The 18909-nt window shown below is 43.2% G+C and overlaps 1 protein-coding gene across 4 annotated transcripts; it reads right to left on the bottom strand.

The window, feature by feature from the left end:
* Window positions 1–788: 788 nt before the first annotated feature.
* NUP50 (nucleoporin 50) lies at window positions 789–18831 on the bottom strand. Of its 4 annotated transcripts, XM_017671359.3 has the most exons (9): window positions 18498–18830; window positions 16778–16863; window positions 15300–15378; window positions 13323–13406; window positions 10368–10527; window positions 8682–9350; window positions 6741–6819; window positions 5209–5327; window positions 789–4264 (listed from the first exon to the last, which is right to left on the bottom strand). In XM_017671359.3, exons 2-9 carry the CDS (start codon window positions 16786–16788, stop codon window positions 4062–4064), a joined length of 1404 nt encoding a protein of 467 aa, XP_017526848.2. In that variant the 5' UTR covers window positions 16789–16863; window positions 18498–18830; the 3' UTR covers window positions 789–4061. The 4 variants fall into 4 exon arrangements, with proteins under 4 accessions (XP_017526848.2, XP_073070123.1, XP_017526849.2 ...); XM_073214022.1 differs by lacking the exon at window positions 13323–13406 and having other exon boundaries at window positions 18498–18831; XM_017671360.3 differs by lacking the exon at window positions 16778–16863 and having other exon boundaries at window positions 18498–18829.
* Between the last annotated feature and the right edge of the window lie 78 nt (window positions 18832–18909).

Genomic DNA, 18909 nt, shown 5'->3' with positions numbered 1-18909 from the left:
TGGACAAAAGTGAAGGTTCCTGTGGCCAGGTTCTCACCTGGCCCTGGTCAGCTTGCTCACACGTGTGGGCAGGATGTTATTGACTGTATGATACAATGAGCTCCGCCCAGTGCTCCGCATGACAGTGGCGTGGCCGCACGGCTGCTGCAGGAGAGCGGAGGCTGGAGTGGTGGCAGCATTGGGGACAGAGGGGCCCAGAGGCAGAGACCAGCCTGCTGCGTGCACTCGCTCTGAGTGGACGGGATTCTAGTGACTGACCTGCTACTGTGGGAATAAAGTTGGGTATACCTTTCACCCCAAGAACGTTCCATTGTCATTTTTCAGTTTCATTGAATCCTTGGTCAACTTGCCCAGTGCTGAAACCCATTGGCAAGACTATGTATATATAAAAAGGGTTCAGCTTTTTGTCTGAGACAGAGCTGGGCACAGATCCCAACTCCATTACTTATCTGTCATGGAAAACCTGCTACGGAGCCCACCTGGGGGGTTTGCTGTCCCCACAAGACAAGACACACAGTGCCCAGCACATCACTGCACACAGTAGCCAATGAAGCATCCACCCATTCTAATCTGCAGAAACAGGAAGCCAACAGAAATTTGGTTTGAAAGCAGCCTCATCCTGCCTGCACACACAGTCTGATCATACCCAGGTCAGCCTCCTCCAGGCAGTCCTTCCTGCTTCAGCACAGGGCTCTGGCACTGCTGCTGCAGGAGCCCTCTCCCCTGAGTCAGCCTGACTTGTCTTCATGCCAGGTGCATCATGGGAACGTCAAAGCAGCAAACATTGATTCTGTTTACTTTCCATTTATTCACATTTCATGGATTGTTATACTTCCTCAGTGGGACCATTCCAACACTAACACAATTCAAGATTACATTGTCTGACAATTCAAGTATCTTCATTTTAGAAAACATTTTCCTATTTAAGACAGTGAACAATCTGTCCATTTGATTACTAAGAAGTTTTACATCTCCGTTACCCTTGTGTCTGCATCAGATGCAGAGTCCTAGGTCCCTACCATGATTGCCACTAGCCAAGAACATACAAGTGGCCTTGTGCTCCGAACACAGGATTGGAAGACCAGTTTGGATGGGCTCCTACCATCACCTACCAGTACTACAGGATAAATCAATTTCTACTTAAAATCCTTACTTCCAACATGGGAAAGAATACTCAGGGGTTTGGGAGCAGGCTATTAGTTCGCAAAGCCTTCACATACTTTATGCTTGCATTTTGACTTCTGAAATGTAAGAATAACTGCCAAATGCTCAAAAACAAACAACTTGTTTACCTGTAAACCAAAAAATGCTTTCTCAGTGAAAACTTGAACTCCTAATGGTAAGGTGGAGTATTAAGTGTTTTCTTCACTACCCCAAAGGAGGTAGATATTTTTGGCATGCAGCATATAAAAAAATACGATTTAGAATTGTAAAACTATAATCCTTTTAAAGAAAACCAGTCCATAAATGGTCAACCTGTCCTTCCATGAAAAACAATCTAAACTACTTTAAAAACTGGACACACATTTTCAGTCTAAGTCTAGTAACAGACAGCAGAACATTCAATTTTTTGCTTACTGGGAATGCACAAAAGGATGAGATGGACACATACCAATTTTTAAAAAAGGCCACTGGGACACTCAATGTCAAGATGCAATACAATCTGATTTACAGATATACATGCCTCATTTAGGCCATATATGACATACTTTATAGATTCTCGAATTAAAGATGAAACTTTCAGTCCACATTAAACATGTTAAAGCTAAACTGCTAATATTTTGTTAGGAATAAATTAATCCAGGGGGGGAAGAATTTAGCTATCCATACAGTGGGAAAGTAAAGGCAAGCCCTACAGAGGGCAAGGTGGCCCCCTCCCCCAAATAACATACAAGCACTTAGATTTTACAGTACAATTCATACATAATGGACTTTTTTATACTAATACATAATTAAAGTGGAGACCAACAAGTTCCTAAAGCGTAAGAGCAGTTTTAAGACAATGTCACATTTGGAGTTGTGGTACACACATTTTCCCCTGTAATTTTCACTAACAGTGAGTCTTAGCAGCAAGAATTTGCTGGGAATGTTAGGAAAAAAGAAAGCCCCACAGATCCACTAATTTAAAAAGAAACTATTTTTACAGGAGGTGTTAAAAGGTAATCCAATCATGATCTTCTCGTGCCATTTTCTGGTGAACATTCCACTCCACATGCAAAGGCTAACAACACAATGCCCACTCACAAGATGTGTGCCCAGGGACGCCCACCACCTTGTTGGGAACATGGGCGTGTGTGGCTAAATCGTACCACACTGCACTCAAGTCTGTCCCTGGGCTCCCTCTTCCTCTAACAGCTGGATAAAACAACAGCGAGGAGTGCAAGGTCTGCACTACTGGAACAGCAGCAACCACCTGATGACTATAAACCACAACAAATGCACGAATAGCCTCAATTCTGAAAAGTAAATGCAGACACAATGGCCACTTCCTCCCTGGATCTACAGTACAGCTAAGTTTAACCACATCTATTATGGCGTCAGCACGCCTCTGCACGGCACCCACATTCGCCCACTGGAAGCAGACAGCATAGTAGTACGAGGGTCCCATGGGAAACATGGACCCAACTATCTTACCAGAAGTACCCGAAACCTAAAATATTTGATCATAAAATGGTTTCCCCACCCCCTTTACATCTAAAAATTGTAGCTTCTATTAAAAAAAGCAACTGTACTATCTACATTTTGACTACTCTTTTCTAAGACATTATGTCCTAAAGATCACAATATGCAAGTGTGAGCCCTCAGGCATGGACCCTGAGCCTTTAAAGATCATCTGATACCAGCACTGAAGATGATTCATGAGGAATGATGATGTGGACACTGAAACCTTAAAATCTACATTTAGTTCACGTGCCCAGAGTCTTCAAGGAAAAAATGTCAGTTACCTAACAGCTACGGAGGAGTGACATGGATATCCTCGTGTACAGACATGGCTCCCATCCAAACAAACTATTTTACTCTTAAAAAAGTAAACAGAAATTTCAGGTATCAAATGTAGAAGACACTACTGTCTAATGTTAAAGGCAACATTTATACACATAATTTTCTCTTCCATTACCTTATTGCATGATTCCTGGTTAATTCACATGGCTCGTGTGTGTAACAGCTCCTATGACTTTTAGTAGTAGTAGTTTTTAGGCCCAGAGTTCACCAGGGCGCAGGCCACTGAGAGCATGTTCTCTTCCTTCCGTAGCACGGCTCAACCCTGACCTAACTTTCTTTGTAAGAGTTTACTGTCCATGGTCTGTAAACTGTAAACTACCAAATTTGTGCTTTTAAACCTCGTTTCTGGCAATCCCCCTCTAGCCCATTTGTCTCTGGGGGGGGGATACAGAAGTAACAGCACCTCATGAATAAAACTATAAAACCAAATCGACAAAAAACAAAGAACAAGCTACCTGTTACCTTTTAAAAGGAAAAAGCAGTTCCTGAATCACAGTAGAGCAGTCTACAAGGTTAAAGGCCAACACTCGCAAATAAACAGCTAACAACTCTAAAGCTGAAGGTGAACATTTGATCACATCTCAGCTTTAAAATACCACTTAAAAAAATGCAGCAAAGAACATCTGCCCCAGCATGGCAGCACACAAATCGGCCCAGTCCACCAGAGAGAACGCTACAGGAAAGCTTCCTTCCGGACACACACCGTTGGAACGCAGAAAACCTCGAAACTATGGATGGGAAAAGCCTTTGGGAAATCTCATTAGTACCCTGATCTCAGTCCATTAAGAAATCACTTATGGTCAGTTTAATAAATGAATATTAAAAAGCCTCCAAAAAATTTCATTCAAATGTATTTCACACATTAGATAGTTCTTAAGAAAGGAGAATACAGTTTCTTAACACTTAACACTTAAAATTTTTATTGGCCACATTAATCATCCTCACAAAAGTTTTAAGTTATCTTAAGTTCTCAGAATGTCAAAGTTAGAGAAGAAAAACTGCCTAGTTTAAGGGGTGGTGGGGGAGCAGCAGCCTGACAGCAATTCCTCAAAGTGTGCTCAGGCACCCCTTTTCTCCAGTAAGATTCTGTACAGCTCGTCCGCATCCTCACTTGCTTTTACACGAATTAACATAGTGACTGGCGTGCTGGCGTTCTTCTCATCAACGGGTGGGTTTGGAACACAGACAATAAGCACGTTGTTTTTCCCTGTTCGGGTACATGGCATATTGGGTGGAACCTGAATATTCAGCAATATGTTGCCTGCATTTAACAAAGGAAAAAATACATCAAAATCATGCACTATAGCTTCATGAAACTATAGCTTTAATATGCTAAACATTAACTATTGGAGCAACTTATACTTAATGGATCTAAAATTGAAAGCTACCAGAAATGTCATAAAAAAGGGCACTGGGTCCCTGATACAGACGCCGCCAGCACGGTGGCCCTGGGAGGACTGTGAGGCCTCCAGCAGGCTTGCGCTCCGCCTCCAGGTGAAGGAACTGCTCTCTGCCCTGCCCTCTGCCTGTCCCCGGGCGCAGCCTCTGGCAGGATGGTTGCCCTTTCTGAATACCATACGCCCGTGCACTGAAGGAAGAGCACGTTGGCACAACTTGAGGCTTCACCATGTTGTCCAGGCAGAGGAAGAATGGCCATGCAACAGAATGTGCCATGAGGCCCGTGTGGCTCCGTGGGTGAGCTTGCTTGCTGTCCCCGTGCTCCTGCCATGGGCCTGTCAGGCCCAAAGAGGACAGCCTCCCGGAAGCTGCCACTACCAGCAACCACGTCCTGTCAGACAGGCCGCCACACCAGGCACCGCCCCTGCTCCTTCCAGCGGCTTGTTGCAAGGGAAAAGCTGAGGGGTGTCGGGTGAAGGATTATTTGCTACATAGAAAGGATTCCATGGTTAAGTTCCATTCCATGTTTATTAAACCATCCAACTTACCTACAGCTTCTAAGTCTTTGTTATTCTAGGCTGCAGCCCTTAACCACCTGTTTTCTCACACTAATTACCCCTGTACTCAACTGAATGTATAACCAGGAAGTACAGGATGATCTCGCCTGAATGAACTCTATGCTGTTTCAAAAAACACATCAGTATCTTGAAAATCTCAAGGACTGAAATCAGCAAGGTCAAAGGGCTTTTACATACCATGTGGTTATGATAATTTTGTGCCACTAGCAAAAAAAAAAAAGATACCCACCTAAATTGGTGTCTGCCCGCACTAAAAGTTGTGTCCTCTCATTTGCTGTAGGTTTTAAATGCAGAGTACCTACACCTTTCTCTTTAAATTCTTTTTCTTTCTTGTAAAATAGTTTACACCTATGGGAAAAAAATAGGCACATTCAGACACTCAATGACAAATCAAGTCACACGGTTTCCCAACAACCACTGTTCACACTTGTGTGGAAAAATCTGTACTAGATGAGAGGAAGCTTCAGGATAAATCTTTGATTGATCCAGACTGGGTCCGGCATGAACCAGAGTAAGAAAATGTGGTTATAGAACCCCTATTTTTTACAATTATTAAATAGTAGGCCCAACACTTTTTAAATAGCATTTTCTGAAAACTATCCTTTCTCAAGTCAGTCCAAACTAGAGCTCGAGTCCCCACACCTCTCTGATACGCTGCCCCGGCCCCGAGCCCCAGGGAGACGACCCGGTCCTCTAAGGACACAAACAAGATGCAGGACACTCTGCTCCCATCTCTCCTCCTCTTTTTCTACTTCTTATTTCTGAATTCTCTTCAGGGCACCTTCAATTTGTAACCTCCCAAAATGCTGAAATAAATCTGGAAAACATTCTTAAGGCCTAACTAATGGCAATGTCATTAAACATCTTCCCAGCCTTCCAGGTCCCACGTCTCAGGTTATTAATAAGCCAATCAAAACCACTGTCTGCTCCTGATTTATTCTGATTAGGAAAAAATTCTCAAGTTAGTGTCACTCCTTCATGTCATCTGCATAAATTTAAAAGGAACTGTAGCCTCTTTCAAAAGTTCTCAAAAATAAGTAATGCTTGGACGCCCTAGGACATGGAGATTTATGTTACGAAAACTGCTGACTCGGTCTGAAATCTTTGAATTAAAAAACACATCTAAGGAAGCTTCTAAAATGGCACAAATGTTCTGTAAATATCTTTGTTAGAAAGTTTTAATTTCATTGAGAGGTGAGATCATTCAGATTTTCTATTGAGCTTTCTTTGAGAGTAGCAGTTCTTACTTAAAATAAAAAATATAAAACAGTGCCCATCCTGGGGGAAAGATACAGCCTTCATGGAGAGGGGCGGTTACTGTGCAGAACATTCGGGCTGAGAGAAAACCCACAAAGGGCAAGAGGGTCTTCAGGGGGGGAACAGAGACGCCTCCTGGGTAAAAGCAGAAATAAAACCCAACCTGAAATCAGTGACTAGGTAACTTTCTTTGTGGGGGGAGGAGGGGAAGGGAAGGGAGAGAAAGGGAGAGAAATCGGAGACTAGACAGGGACTGCGGGTCAAAGAAAAGCCTGTCTCTAAAGGGCTTACAAAGTAGAGAAGCGTGCAAATAACAAGAAAGTGCGGAGATGCTCAGCAGGACATTTCTAGAATTGGTTTGTTTTCAAGTAAACAGGCCAAGAATTCTTCCTCATTCTAGTTCAAAGAGCAGGCCCAGCCCAGCCCCAGGGTGGGGTGGTCGGTGATTCCTCGGCACTCTCTGAAAGCCTCTTTACCAAGGAGGTTCCAGCGACTCTCACTCACTTTTTGGAGTAAAAAGCATCTTCTTCTTTTACTTCGGTAACTACAACTTTGGGAGGCTCATCACTCTCTTCATCTCCACCTTAAAAAACAACAAAACACTAGCTCAGTAAGATTCAAATCATGGACTTGAAAACGTGATGAAAGTCTGACTGCCCCTCACGGCAACCTAAAAACCCCATGAACGCTGAGAGACTGAAAGCACACTCCTCAGTGGAGAGGGGCTGGGTACACTCACTGGACTTTATTTGGTGAAAAATAGTATTTTTAATGAGAACAATTTAAAAATGTTAATCCGCAGAAAGCCTTGCAATGAATAAATGTCCATGCTTATGACTTGGTGTATAGGCAAACTTTCGCAGAAAAATAAGCAGTCCACACTTTTACACTCAGATTACCCACTGGAAAATGAACTTCTCAGCTAGGCCTCTAACACCTTCACCCCCAAATGTTCCTGTGACCATATCAGCATCATGCCAAGGCGTGATCCATGTCAGCAGTAGCCAGACAGGGAAAACAGATACACCTGCTGACAGGCACAGTGTCAGAGGAATCACTGCAGAGCCAGGGTGACTTAAGCTGGGTCCTAACTGCCACCCCCGAGGGAGCCTGAAGGCCCTTCCACCCACTCCAGCGTCTCACACGAGAGCTGGGCACCACGGTCTCAAAGAAAAAGGCAGTCATATGAAACTCACAATTAAAAAGCAACTCTAAGAAAAACAATTCTGATGCTCGAACAGTTTAAGTCACAAGAGTTAAATTTTGGGAGGGTCTCTCCTGAGACAAGCTCTCCACGGCAAGCCTCAGGCATCCGTCATTTTAAGAAGCTCTCCAAGGCTCTGGAGCCTCCGCTGGGACACCCACAAGACGAGCAGTAAGGCCTTACTGAGCGGCACCCACCCAGAGGGACGACGGAGGCTCAACTCTTATCCAACATCCCTTCCAGGAACGCTCAGCTGCCGCGCCCCTGGGACTGTCGTGCCCAGGACAGGTGCCGTGCTTGTCTTCTTTAGGACAGAGACGGAAGAGGAGACTTAGTGATGCTTTGCCTGAACGGCCCTTGCCTCACAATACACTTGAAGGCAAAGAAGAATAGTGATGAAAGGTTAGCTCCAGGTAGACAGAATTTTCAGATCCTTTTTTCTTTCTCAAGGGTCAGATGTGTTAACACCTCCCGAGAGATGTACTTTTAACTGCTGACAAGTATCTTCAGCCATTTGTTCACAGCCACCAAGTGATGGAGAGAGAAGATGTCACTCGGCCCTCTGAGAGAGCTACAAACTATTTCCTATCGGTTTGTGCTGGCAGTTTCCTTTAATGCGTAAGGTTTCTAGGTGCTATTTAGCTAAGATAATATTGTTACTCATTCGCTTATTTGGTGATAAAAAGGAGAGTGAGGAGTTGGGACAATGCCTGGCTTGGGGTACTGATAGTATATCAGTACATAAGGGAGAAACTTCTGGAAAGGTGGCTGTAACCCAGACATGTTTTCAGGAGAACACTGTCAATCTATTCCCCATGGCTTTATGTGTAAGTCCCCACGCAACTCTACTTATAATCAAATCACTGAAATACAAACAATTCAGTGGATATTCATTACAAACTTTCCCAGTAAAACACAATTTTCAGAGCAGTTAATTCACTCAGTATTTTCAACATGGAAAGCCACGTTTGATAATTTTACGAGTCACGGTGCTGAATATTTCTGTTATTTTTTATTTTTATATTCTTAATCCTTACAATGACCTACAAAGTAAGTTTTATTTTCTTTCACAAATAAGGAAACTGAGACTTAGAGACAAATCCACTGCCCAGGATCACATCTAGGAAATGACGAGGTCACAGTATGAATCCAGATCCACCTAGATGACAAATGTGTGCTTTTCCTACTAACCACTAAACTTACACAAATCGCAACAGACCTAGGTGGACAAACACATTTACCTTTGCATTCATTACTGCCTCCTTCTGCTTGGCTCTCCAGTGCTTTAGTGGGAGATGGTGTAGACACAGGTTTACTCTGGGCAGTACCTTTGCCAAATAAACTGGAGTTTCCAGAAGAAAATGAAAATCCAAACAGGGAGCCAGAGTTCAATGAACCCAAAACAGAACTATCTATTTTCTTGCCAAAGTTAAATGAGGCACTTGTTGCTCCAAGCGATGGGTCCGTTTTCTTTTCAGATGCAGCCTCCACCCTCTTTTCAGACACATCCTCAGTTCTGGTGCCATGAAACAGAAACGTTGATGCTTGCTGTAATTTTGTTGAAACCAATAGGGAAGGAGACTGTGTTTCAATGGACATTCTGTGAGTTTCACTTTCAGAATGACTGCCGCCACCACCGCTCCCATGCTGCTGTTCAATACTTGCCAAGTGTTTCTCATAGTCCTTAAAGATAGGTGTCAGGTCGCAGAGTGGGTTCATGTTCACGTGCTTCACTATCCAATCCCGGACAGAACAGTTCAAGGCAGCCAACTGCTTGTGATAGGCGTTCACATGGCGGGCTGCACTTGTGGTAAGGCCAGAGCAAGAGGGCTGCTGACTGTCGCCATTGGTTTTGGGATCTGAAATCTTTTTATCAAACAAGGATATAGGGCCATTTGCAGCAAAAGATCCTATAAGAAATTACAAAGTTTTAAGATCTTGTTTAGAAGTTGACTTAATTAAATCACCTAGATTTTTATGTCACTCTGCCTTATTTCCTGCTTTTATTGTATCCCATTTTGGTGACAGTTCAAGAAATATGCACATCTAGTATTTAGGAACTGGTTATCCAAAAATCAAATCAAACTTTATACAAGACCATTACCTGCTACATGTTTGCATTAAACCTCTACATTTTACAAATAATCTTTTCCTTCAAAGGGATGCCCATTTCACCCAGAATCGTCAAAATATTGTTAGTATAAAATTTAAACCCCATGGTTGTAGGGATGAACGTATATTAGTGGAGTTAAAATCTTAACAGAAAGTGCTTATCCTAACATACCAAACATTCTGCCAAACTAAAATGAAACAGCACACACTCAGAATAACGAGCTGGGTGTAATCCCACAGTCAGGGGCATTTCCCAGAACGGAAGACTTTAACCCACGATCCGATTCTCTGTTATCACGGGGGTTCTTGACTAAGTCCCTCAAAACAGGATCAGGCCACAACACATCCCGGGCAAAATAAATCTAAGCTGGACCCGTCAATTCCTGATAGGTGTGTGCCACCCAGCAAAACCCCCGGTCCACATGTAATGAATGAGGGGATGGGGAGGCAGCCTTTGCAGAGGGCCCGCTAGGAGCTCCCTCTTCTCCTTTGACCCTTAGGTCGATTCTGAGGATCACTTTCACTTCACAGTTGAAGATTTGGAGGCTCAGATGTTAAAGAACTTTACCAAGGTCACAGCTGGTAACTGGCAGGGCAGAGAACAGAACCTAGGTCTCTGCTGGCTCAAAGCCTGTGCTCTACTCACTTATTCCAATAGCCTACATCTCACTCATTTCCATCCCTGTCTTTATTGTCCTGTTTTTGCTCATAGAGTCCCAGGGCCCGGGTAAGTATAAGAAGAACAGGTGAGCAAAGTCCTTTCTTATAGCTTATCGTTAACACAGATGTTCTTGCAGGAAGGGGAACCTACTTACCAAAGGCTGCCTTGGCCTCGATCACTGCCCTTACAGTGTTCCCATTCGACAGGCCTTCCAAAGACTTCCCTCCAGCGCCATTACCAAATCCAGAAAACCCTCTTCCTCCAGAAGGTACAGCCAGACCTTTAAAACCTTTAAAGGCCCCTCCACTATCAGACTGAAATATAAAGAAAGAGCACACATTAGATAACTCTGCTTTTATCACCGAATAAGCAAGTGACAATATTATCTTAGCTAAACAGCACCTAGAATTCTTATGCAACCACCATTAAAGAAAACTGCCAGCACAAACAGAAATAGGAAATGAGATACTTTATTCATGAGAGCCTTACACTTCAAAGCTGCCTCCCTCAACAGCCAAGAAAGATAATCATAATTTATAGTGAAATATAATTTTTAAAGATAGAGGTAAAAAAGACTAATGCAATACATTTATGTACACATGACAGCCTCAGAACACAGCTAAACCCCAAATGAAAGATTTTTCATGTACTTACTCGGACAGACCATTTGCCTAAGGAAGTTGCAGAAACATCAAGTTAGGTTGCCTGAAAGCATTTTACCCACCTACTTGTAATTTCCTAGGAAGTTCGGCAGCTCTCAATCTGCTTTCAGCCTAAAGAAACTTGAGAAGTTGACTCAGTCTCAAATCTAGATTTTTCGTTCCAGAGGTCACTTTTTACTTCCATTTTCTCCCTGCTTCCTCACACCTCTAACCCAAGATGCTTGGAAACATTTCGTATTCCTTCTAAAACTGCTCCCCGCCCCTAGAACTTTCAGAGAACAGTTCCTCAGTTTACAGTGCCTTGCTAAAGTCATTACAATTTCTTTAATAAGATCTTTCTGTAACTCCAAGTAGTGGTTACACTATAGGGGGGCGATCTGCTTCTTAGACCAAATATTCAAGAGAGGCTCTAGGAAATATCCTCAAAAATACACCATGGAATACACGCTTCAGAACATTCAAGAGCACACACAAACCTTATGTTCTTACATAAATGAATTACAATCATAGTCTCATAAAATATTAAACTGCAAACTCTTCATTTTCTAAACAGGCCATTTAGCCTAATATTATTGCAGTTTTCAAAAAACACAGAAGTTCCAATCACATTTATAGAATTCCAGATGCATACTGACCACTTATACACTTATAGCAATAAAATTAGGCCAAGATTGCAAAATATTAACTTACATGAATTTTAATGCATGTAATAGAAATAGCTTAGGTTCTAATACTCTAAATTTTGATTTTTAGTGATTCAAAATACAAATGCACCACCTTACTTTTGTTAAATTATTATCACCTTATAACAATGATTCACAGACAAACTGTAAAGCTACACGGGGCCCTTCAGAGCCTTTTATTCTGAATGACTTACAAGCCAAATGGTAATCACAGCTATTTTGGAAACTGCTGACAGCAAATTGTCTCTAGAATCATAATCATCATAAAAATTCAAGAACCACTGGGTTAAAGAAAAAAAGAATGAGAGACATTCAGAAAAATGAGAGTAAGAGCTGAATGAGAAGACAGCCATTCGGGCCCCATGAGAACTGAAAACAGCCCTGCGCTCCCCATCTCTGTCATGTGTTTTTTTTTCTCCACGGCACTTAGAGAAAAATAAATACCGTATGTTCATGAATGTCTCTTCCACCATTGGGATGTAAGCTCCACAAGGCAGGGGTACTTTGGTCTATTTCACCCACCACTGTCTCTCCAGTACCCAGCTGATATGCTGAATGAATGAACAAACAAATCAACTATATGGGAAAAGCCACATTTCAACACTAAGTGGATGATACAACAAATAATTTCTCTAGTATTCAAGTTCTGATGGCAACTTGATGTTAGAAGTAGATTTCAATCACCCATGCGTACTTCCTCTCTCTCTTAGTGGAGGCCTCTGCCTACCCCTTCCTTTTTTGGGCCAGCTTTGGATTGTGGTCTCCATGGTTTCCATCTGTCCGCCTCCCTTCATCCAACAGCAGGGCCACCCCCCTTCCTGCGACCGACCTCAGCCTCTCCTTCGTTGTGGGCTCCCTCTCTCCTCCAACCTCTTGAGTGGTGAAAATTCTCAGAGCTATACCCACCTCGCAGCCCTGCTGCTGTTCTGGGCAGCCAACCAGCATCCCGGTGGTCTTCCAGAGAACGTCTAAACACACCTTAAAATGCATTTCCAGAACTCAACCAATCACTTCCTTCCTAAGATGGCTAACCCCGTCTGTCCACCAGAGAGCCATCAAATATCACTAAGCTCAATACCTACATTCCAACTAGTCACCAATCTTAAGAATAAAATTAGACCAGAAAAGAAGTTGGAATAAAAAAAACTGAACAGAGCCACCAAAGAACATGTTTTATTCCAAACTGCCACCTGGGATGTTCAAACCAGCTTCTCCTGTCTGACAGCAGACAGGCCACCAAACAGCACTCCCGCAACTACGACATACGTGAGGCTGAGAGCTGCACTGGGGAAGGGCTGTTAGATGTGGGGCCACTGCTTAATACTGACACATGATTTCAACTCAGGAGTTACAACTCCTCTTTTATCCTAAACACAGAAATGAAGCATTTCAACATCACTAAGGACCCTACCTACCACACCTCAATCCCAGGAAGCGCGCGGGCCTGAGGCCCTGACCTTTTCCTTTCTGACTCCCATCTGATGCCTGCTCCCTTGCCTTTGCATCGCTATACTCATTTTTCCTCTTCATACTGTCACTCAACTCAAAGTCGTATCTTATTTCTGCAACTGAATAAGCTCCCTTTAGAGTGCAGATCTCCTATTATTATTCTCTATCTCCCATGGTCTACACCAAAGGAGTTTAACAAAAGGAGTAAGTATTTTAAAGAGCATTTATTGATCTGACAGCTTCCATAGGTTGAATACTTTGCAATTCAAAAATCAAATTACTGTTTAATACCGAAAGCTGTAAGAAAACACTCACTTCAAATCCAACATTCCTACGCTTGGCTTTCTTTATGGCTCTATTCTTCAAGATTTCCTCACTGGCCACGGAGAATGTTCCCACCTGCAGAAGTGCACAAATTAAATAGCAGTAAGATAAAGCCAAAAAGGAGATAAAGATGCTGAACAAAAAAGCTAGACCAGACAAACTCATCCAATATCTGCTGCTTGCAAAGTGCTGGTAATCCTGGTAGCATAAATCATGGAGAGAGCACATTAAAATAAAGTTGCATCTCTATTGACCTGGGGAATTTTTAAACTAGCTTGGTGAATCAGAAATCTGCTACAATCTACAAATCCAGGCTTTGAATCACAATCCAGACAGAAGAGCACATGTATGAAAGTTTTGACAAGACTAAGACTTTCAGAACTTTGGTGCAAAACTACTTAGGACCAATTATTTAAATATTCCAAATAATATTAATCAAACTTAGAATATAAATAGTTTTAAGAAACATAATCTGTTCCTTAAAGGCCAGAAGGTACCTTACAAATCAGCAATAGTTGGTACTGGAGCCAGTTCTGAGACCCAGATGCCCACATCTTACTATTACAATTTTCAAAAATAAATTTTATTTTTACACACACATTATTTTTGAGCCTTGCCCATTTGCCGATCATCAAAAAGACCACTGAGGTGCCTGAGACTCAGTGGGCCTGCGGAAAGCCACCGCTCCCCCCCAGAATGAGGAAAGTGCTATGTCTACTTAATCAGAAACCTGCTGGAGATCTTTGGCTTTACTTCAACCCTACTTTCACCTTGTAGGACTGGCATAAAGTATTTTCCGTAAATAATTCTCATCTATAGCTACTTCAGATAATGTTAAACTTAAAAGAGAATGCTACACCCATAGAAGGGACCATTTGGCTACACTTGCCCCAAATTAAATGTCATGTCCTTCCATCCTCATTTCATTAGAATCTATCCAAATGTAAATTCTTTCATTCCTGAAATATTTTAATGTCAGAGTAAATTGTCATATGGTAGTCTAAATCTTACCAGGCCCAGAACACAACAGCATAAGACCTGGAAAATAGTTGCCAAAGACTTGGTTTAAAAACACCAAGTCAGTTGGAAATGTTAAAAGCTGTGCCAAAATAAGAACATACTTGTGATATGGGTTTTCCTAAACATTTTAGTACATACATTTGTAAAGGAAAAAATATCAATTTTAGAAAATAGATTCAGAAGGAAGACAGCAGTCTAAGAATAAGCTTGGAAACACTTCTGCAGATTCTTTGTTTCTTTTTAACTTGGCACTATTTTATTAATTTGCAAAGCTAACTTGGTTATAGATTTCCTTAGTGAATTGGCCTCGGAACATCAAACTGCTGATGAGGCAAGGCACTAGAAATGCAACTGTGTTCTCCTCTGTTAGAGACAAATTAAAAGATTTCCTCAGGGAAGACCATTTTATTTTGTTAGGAAAGGACCTAGGCCAATCTAAATTCTATTACTATTAACACAATTGGTTGGGGGCAGCGGGGTGTGTGTGTATGTGTGTCTCAGATCTTTAAGAATATGAAATAAAGCAGGCCTCCAAGAAGCATTAGAGTTGAGGGAGGCAACCTCCATCTTCTTAAATCTAAAAGACCAAGCCGGGGGGGCCGCTTCTCAAGCCTGAGCACCGTCACTATGCTAAGTTTACAACTTGATCATTTACTTACTGTTCAGTCTTGGCTAATACATGGTTTTAAAATACTTCAAGTGTATGAAATTCAGGAGGAACATGTCTTTATGAGGGAGTAGAATGTTTAGGGAATAGGTGCTAGTGGAAAAACCCACCCAAATGTAATTAATAACTTCTAAACCAAGGTCATAGGAAACCATACTATTTCCTATTCAGGATCTTCTTAAATAGGCCTTTTGGTTCCCCACAGATCTTCATGAGGAACTCTAAAATAAACTTGAATTTAGAAGCAGCAGGAAATCATTCTTAGGGAAGTTACTTTTTACCTCTTCTGCTTCATCTTCTTGATCCCAATTTCTATCTGTTAATTCCTTCTCGGCAGTTCTTTTGGCCATTTCTTTGAACCTAAGTTAAAAGTAAAAAGGTCAGAATTTGAGAGTTTCTCCTTCTAGACAAGACGTAACTTTCACAAAGAATTTTTAAAATTCACTCTAGTATGAAATGAGATAAAAAGTCATTCCTGATACTAGTGAGAACTGCCTTAATGAGAAGTTTACCAAGGTGCGGTTAGGCTCCCGGCATTACAAACCCAGTAAGGATTCAGGAAGGCAGTATAGTCTTCCTAAGGACCACTGGCCCTCTCTTTGAACAACACTGAACCAACGTCATTTGAAAAAAAAAATGAAACACCGATTGATTTATTTTTAATCTATAACCTTAAGTACTGCATATATAACCAACAAGTGCTCAACTAGCTTATTTTATGCGAATTACACTTACAGTCTTGCTACAGACAAGCAATTTTTAATATTTAAAATTCTCTTAGATGATCCCAAGAAGTCCCTCCTTAAATAAGAATTTTAAAAGAGCATGGAAATACCTTCACAACATGAGTCCTCTTAGGCCCCAGACAGTTGACAGAAATACATTTCCCAAGATTGAACATTTAATTACACCAAATTGTATAGTGCTAAGCTAGGACATCTCTTAAAAGTTCAAAATGTAATTAATATGAATGTGTTAACATTCTGAGAATTTATAACCCTTCACAAATAAGCCACCCGTGTACCTCTTCAGAAACCACTACGTTACAGGGAGGGTAGGAGTAGGGTGACCCACAGTACTCTTTCTGACACGGATACAGGCACCTCTCCAAAGAGGGTGCTCGCATCTGTCCATTAAAATCAGCAATTTGCTTTCTAATCCTTATCATATCCTTTGCTATAAAAAAAAATCAATCAGTGGAGAGTTCCACTTTGAGTGCCATGCTGTCTTCCTCCCTAACTCACCAGGTAAATGGACCAGAAAACTCCACTTGTACTACTACCCACCTTGCCCAGGAATTTATTGATTTGTTCATGGTTCCTGAAACCTGGCCAGACTCCTTTCTCATAGTCTTTTCCCAGTCTGATTTGTCCTCAACATCAAACCCACCAGAGTAAGTTCCTGGACCTTCATGGTCATTAAGACACAAAGTCACACATCACCTACTGTTCTTTGGTATCTATAAAATAAAATTCAAATACTGAGATCCCCAAGTCTTCCAAAATCTGACTCCCTATAATTGCATACGGGCTTTTCACCTTTTAACAATAGCCTAACAATGCATGAACTTTCTTTATAAACAGCTGCTTTTTTTCTGACTACAGAATAAGTGACTTTATAAAGTCCAAGATTCTAAAATGTCAAATATGTGACCTAATAAACAATGCTTTTCAGGCTTTACCTGCAACTCCTTTAATGTCTCCCCCCAAACAGTCAAGTTTTGCTATTAATCTTTGTGATCCAAACAAAAACAAGGTACCTTTCTGACATAATTCCTTAGTGAACTTCAACTGTTCTAGAGGCCAGGTCCCTGCATGGATTCTTTTCCTATGTCGTGGCCAACATCTCCACGAGAGGGCAGAAGAGGTGAGAAGTTGAAAGTCATTTTCCTATTATTATTATTAACTGGGAAAAAGGGGTGGAGCTAAAAGTGTAAAAACTGTTAACAGGAGTAAATCTTTAGCAGCTAACTCATACCCGCAAGTGAAGAGAGGGCTGGCACAGTAAAACAGCCTAAATTAACGCTGCTGCCTCTGTAGTCTACCATATTTACTGAACAGTGACCCAACCGGACTGCAGAGATCTTTGTTCACGGATGTACTCCAAATGCCCCAAAGCTGCCCATCTCGTAGGTGTTGGATTGGTAATATCGTGTACTACATAACTGAGAAAATACAAGATGCTGCCATCCCAGTTTTGACATTTTCTTGCGGGAGACCTTGGGCAAGTTATTTAATTGTGACTCAAGTTTCTTCATCTGTAGAACAGGTGTGAAAATTAAGTGCAAAAATCTTAGTTTAGACCAGTGCCTACTACACAGGAAGGGCTAATTAACAAATATTATTGATGAAACCAGCTTTGTTAGAAGCAAAGGCTATATAATACTGTTTTTCCTCCAAAACTTTAGAGGTGTGGCGTGGAAAAGGAGAGTTAACTTGAATTATCAGCCAGGCTTCAAAATCTATTTTAGCAAATCCAGCTTCAAACTATATTTTATTTCAAACAATAAAGCTTTTTACATAAGAAATGGGGGAAAAATCCACATAAAGTACTGAGAACAAGGCCTGACACCTAGAGTCTTACGTGCTATTACCATTAGGAATTTAAAAAAACGTTTAGGCCTGTGGTTAAAAAGGCACTAAATTAAGAAATAATTCCTAGGTATGAAGCATAATGATAGGAAATTAAAAGTTTCAGAAACTAGAGAAAGCTTTGTTATTTGTGCCTGATGTAGTAACGCGGTCTCTGCCGGCCGGTGCGGCCCTGCTCTTGGGCTGAACCTCAGCCAGCATCAGTTTACCCTGGTGGCAAACAGGTCTGGCCGTACTTGACAGCGCGGTGCCCAGAGAGACAAAGGGCGGACCCTGGGGCCTGAACCACCCGGGGAGAGCGCGATCTCAAAACTGTTTCTAAATGGAACAGGGTGCGACAGTGATCAGTGGCCCGGGCTGGCAGTGAGGGGTGGGGCCAGGCTATAGAAGGGGCGAGAGAAGAGAGAGGCGAGGTGGCCGAGGGCAAAGAAGCACCGCGGGGAAGTGAACCAGGAAGGCCACGCCAGGACGCCCTGCCCGCTCAGCCCCCGGCCTCCGCCCCGAGCCCCGCTTCGCGGAGACGCGGCTGCGTCGCGGCGTTCGTGCCGCCCCACCCTTCCCGGCTTCCCCAACGCCCGGCACGCCCAGCTCGGCGCCCCAAGCCAGGGCCGCTCACCCCACGTCCTCCTTCCGAGGATGTCCCGTCCGGGCTGGGACCCCTCACCTAGGGTCCCCCGTCCAGATCCCGGTCCTGCACTCCGACTCGGCTTCCTGCTCCCCAGGCCTGCGGCCCCCACCCCGCCCTCCTCTTCCCAGGGCTGCCCTTCCCGGCCTGACGCCCGGGCCTGACGACGGCGCCCCCTCCCCAGACCGCCCACCCCGACTCCGGGGCCCCCCGCCCCAGGCCGGGCCCCGCACACCGGCTCCCGCGCTCGGCCTCTTCCGTACCCGCCGGCTTCTCCCCTTCCCGGCGGCCGCAGCGGCACTAGTTGGGTCGTGGATGCGGCAAGGCCCGGTTGCGCGACTGCAAGCAGGTGCGAGGTCGCGGCCGCAGCGCTCGGTGGGAAGCGACTGCTGGTGGCCCGGCTGAGCGCGCCCGGTCGCTTCCGGTGTGTAGATTCTCGAAGGACTTCGTGGTCAGCAAGCCCTGGGTCCCCAACACCATGTCCCCCAGGGCCTCGGCTCTCTGTTCGGTGAGGGGGAGAACCGACCGCTCAGACAGACACCGCTGGAAGAACAGTACCTAACACGCTCCAGGCCGCCATTTTATTACTCGACTCTAACCGTCAAAACCGACACGGAAAAAAGGGAGGAAAGAAACGCCCGCGTCCAGCTACTGCGCAAGCGCGCTAGCTCCTCG

Source organism: Manis javanica, chromosome 10 (genome assembly GCF_040802235.1).
Source record: "Manis javanica isolate MJ-LG chromosome 10, MJ_LKY, whole genome shotgun sequence".
Lineage (NCBI taxonomy): Eukaryota > Metazoa > Chordata > Mammalia > Pholidota > Manidae > Manis > Manis javanica.
This window is presented reverse-complemented; position numbering and strand designations above follow the sequence as displayed.